The sequence below is a fragment of the Drosophila innubila genome, unplaced genomic scaffold (assembly GCF_004354385.1).
Source record: "Drosophila innubila isolate TH190305 unplaced genomic scaffold, UK_Dinn_1.0 157_U_U, whole genome shotgun sequence".
NCBI lineage: Eukaryota > Metazoa > Arthropoda > Insecta > Diptera > Drosophilidae > Drosophila > Drosophila innubila.
Window position 1 is genome coordinate 1 of NW_022995470.1, and position 1,327 is coordinate 1,327.

Consider the following 1,327-nt stretch of genomic DNA (forward strand, 5'->3'; position numbering starts at 1 on the left):
GTTTTGTGCTCTGCGCTATTTGTTTTAATTGAAATGGCAACAGAGACGTCTGCTAATCCACAGCTTATCGCTGTCGCTTTGCCATTATTTATAGCTTATCGTCATCAATTAGTTCGATTAGCTAACGGCAATAAGTGGCTAACCCTTCTCGCCCCTCTAGGAAAACAATTTATAGTTTCAACATTGAGAATTTTTGATATACACATATAATTACATAAAATTTCATTGAATTTTTGTTTGTTATTTTTTTGTGTTTTTTGTTTTTCTATGGTGAATACTTGTTGCTTAGATTGGTTAAGGATTAGTTCCAAGCTGAATGGGTTTTGCGGTTGGGTTTTTCTTTTTCGCTTATCTCGCTGCTGCTTCTTCCCTCTCGCTTGCATTCCATGGCTCTTTCTCGCTCTCTTCTTTGTACATACATATCCAACCACATACATATTTACAAACGTGAAATTGTAATCATTGTGCCGGCCTCGTCCCCGTTATCATTATCATCATCATAATCATCATCATGGTTAGCTTCCTTAGAGCGCACACATGAGTGTGGCAATGTCCAGATCATGTTCATCGGCCTTTCGTACAATGACAGCTGCCTGGTTCTGATAGCGTCCCGTGGACACTAATCGCACACTGGTCACGCCACAAAAGATTGCCTGCTCCGGTCCCAATTCGGCGGTTGCTCCGCAGACAGCGCTCGCCTGCTCCATGCTTGTGCTGTCCAACCCGGCGGAGCCTCCAATCTCCAAGCGATCCTCAAGCAAATGACACTAAAAGTGTAAAATTATAAATAATTTTTTAAGTTAATTTTAATTTATTTAACGTCAATACAATAATAAAAATTAAGAAATCTATCAATTTTAATTTAAGTGCCAATCTTTAACGTATTAATCTGTAGTACTCACATCATAGTTTACTTTCTCCTGAGCCCGCACACTCTTGCTGCCAATGCGCAGATTTCCCAGGGAAACAGCGGCCGGAAAGAGTGCGGAGAGCGTACAGTTGCGAGGATGTCCAAAGTTGGATATCTTATAAACGGCGGCGGTGTCCTGGACGAGAACATTGCAAGCTGCATGCGATGGGACAAATAAAGTTTATATTTATATAAATACGTGTATTTTACAGCAACTAATGCAGATGTGTAAGTGAACAATTCAACAATTTTAATTTAGTATTTCTTTTATTTTATTTTATTTAGTCTAATTTGTAATTTGTGTGGAATTGGATATTTGCAATTTTGAAATTTTAAATCTCAAGTATTCGCATATTATCAATTCTTTATATCGTAAATAGTATTTATGGATCCCGGTTCGCATTTTATCAATTCCCT

At 38.1% G+C, this 1,327-nt stretch overlaps 1 protein-coding gene across 1 annotated transcript; it reads right to left on the reverse strand.

Moving 5' to 3' along the window:
* Positions 1-408: 408 nt before the first annotated feature.
* Positions 409-1,085, reverse strand: LOC117793208 (corticotropin-releasing factor-binding protein-like; the record flags this gene model as incomplete). Its single annotated transcript, XM_034633500.1, has 2 exons — positions 409-767; positions 903-1,085. Coding segments are annotated over 2 exons (426 nt in total), but the record flags the coding sequence as incomplete, so codon positions are not given.
* Between the last annotated feature and the right edge of the window lie 242 nt (positions 1,086-1,327).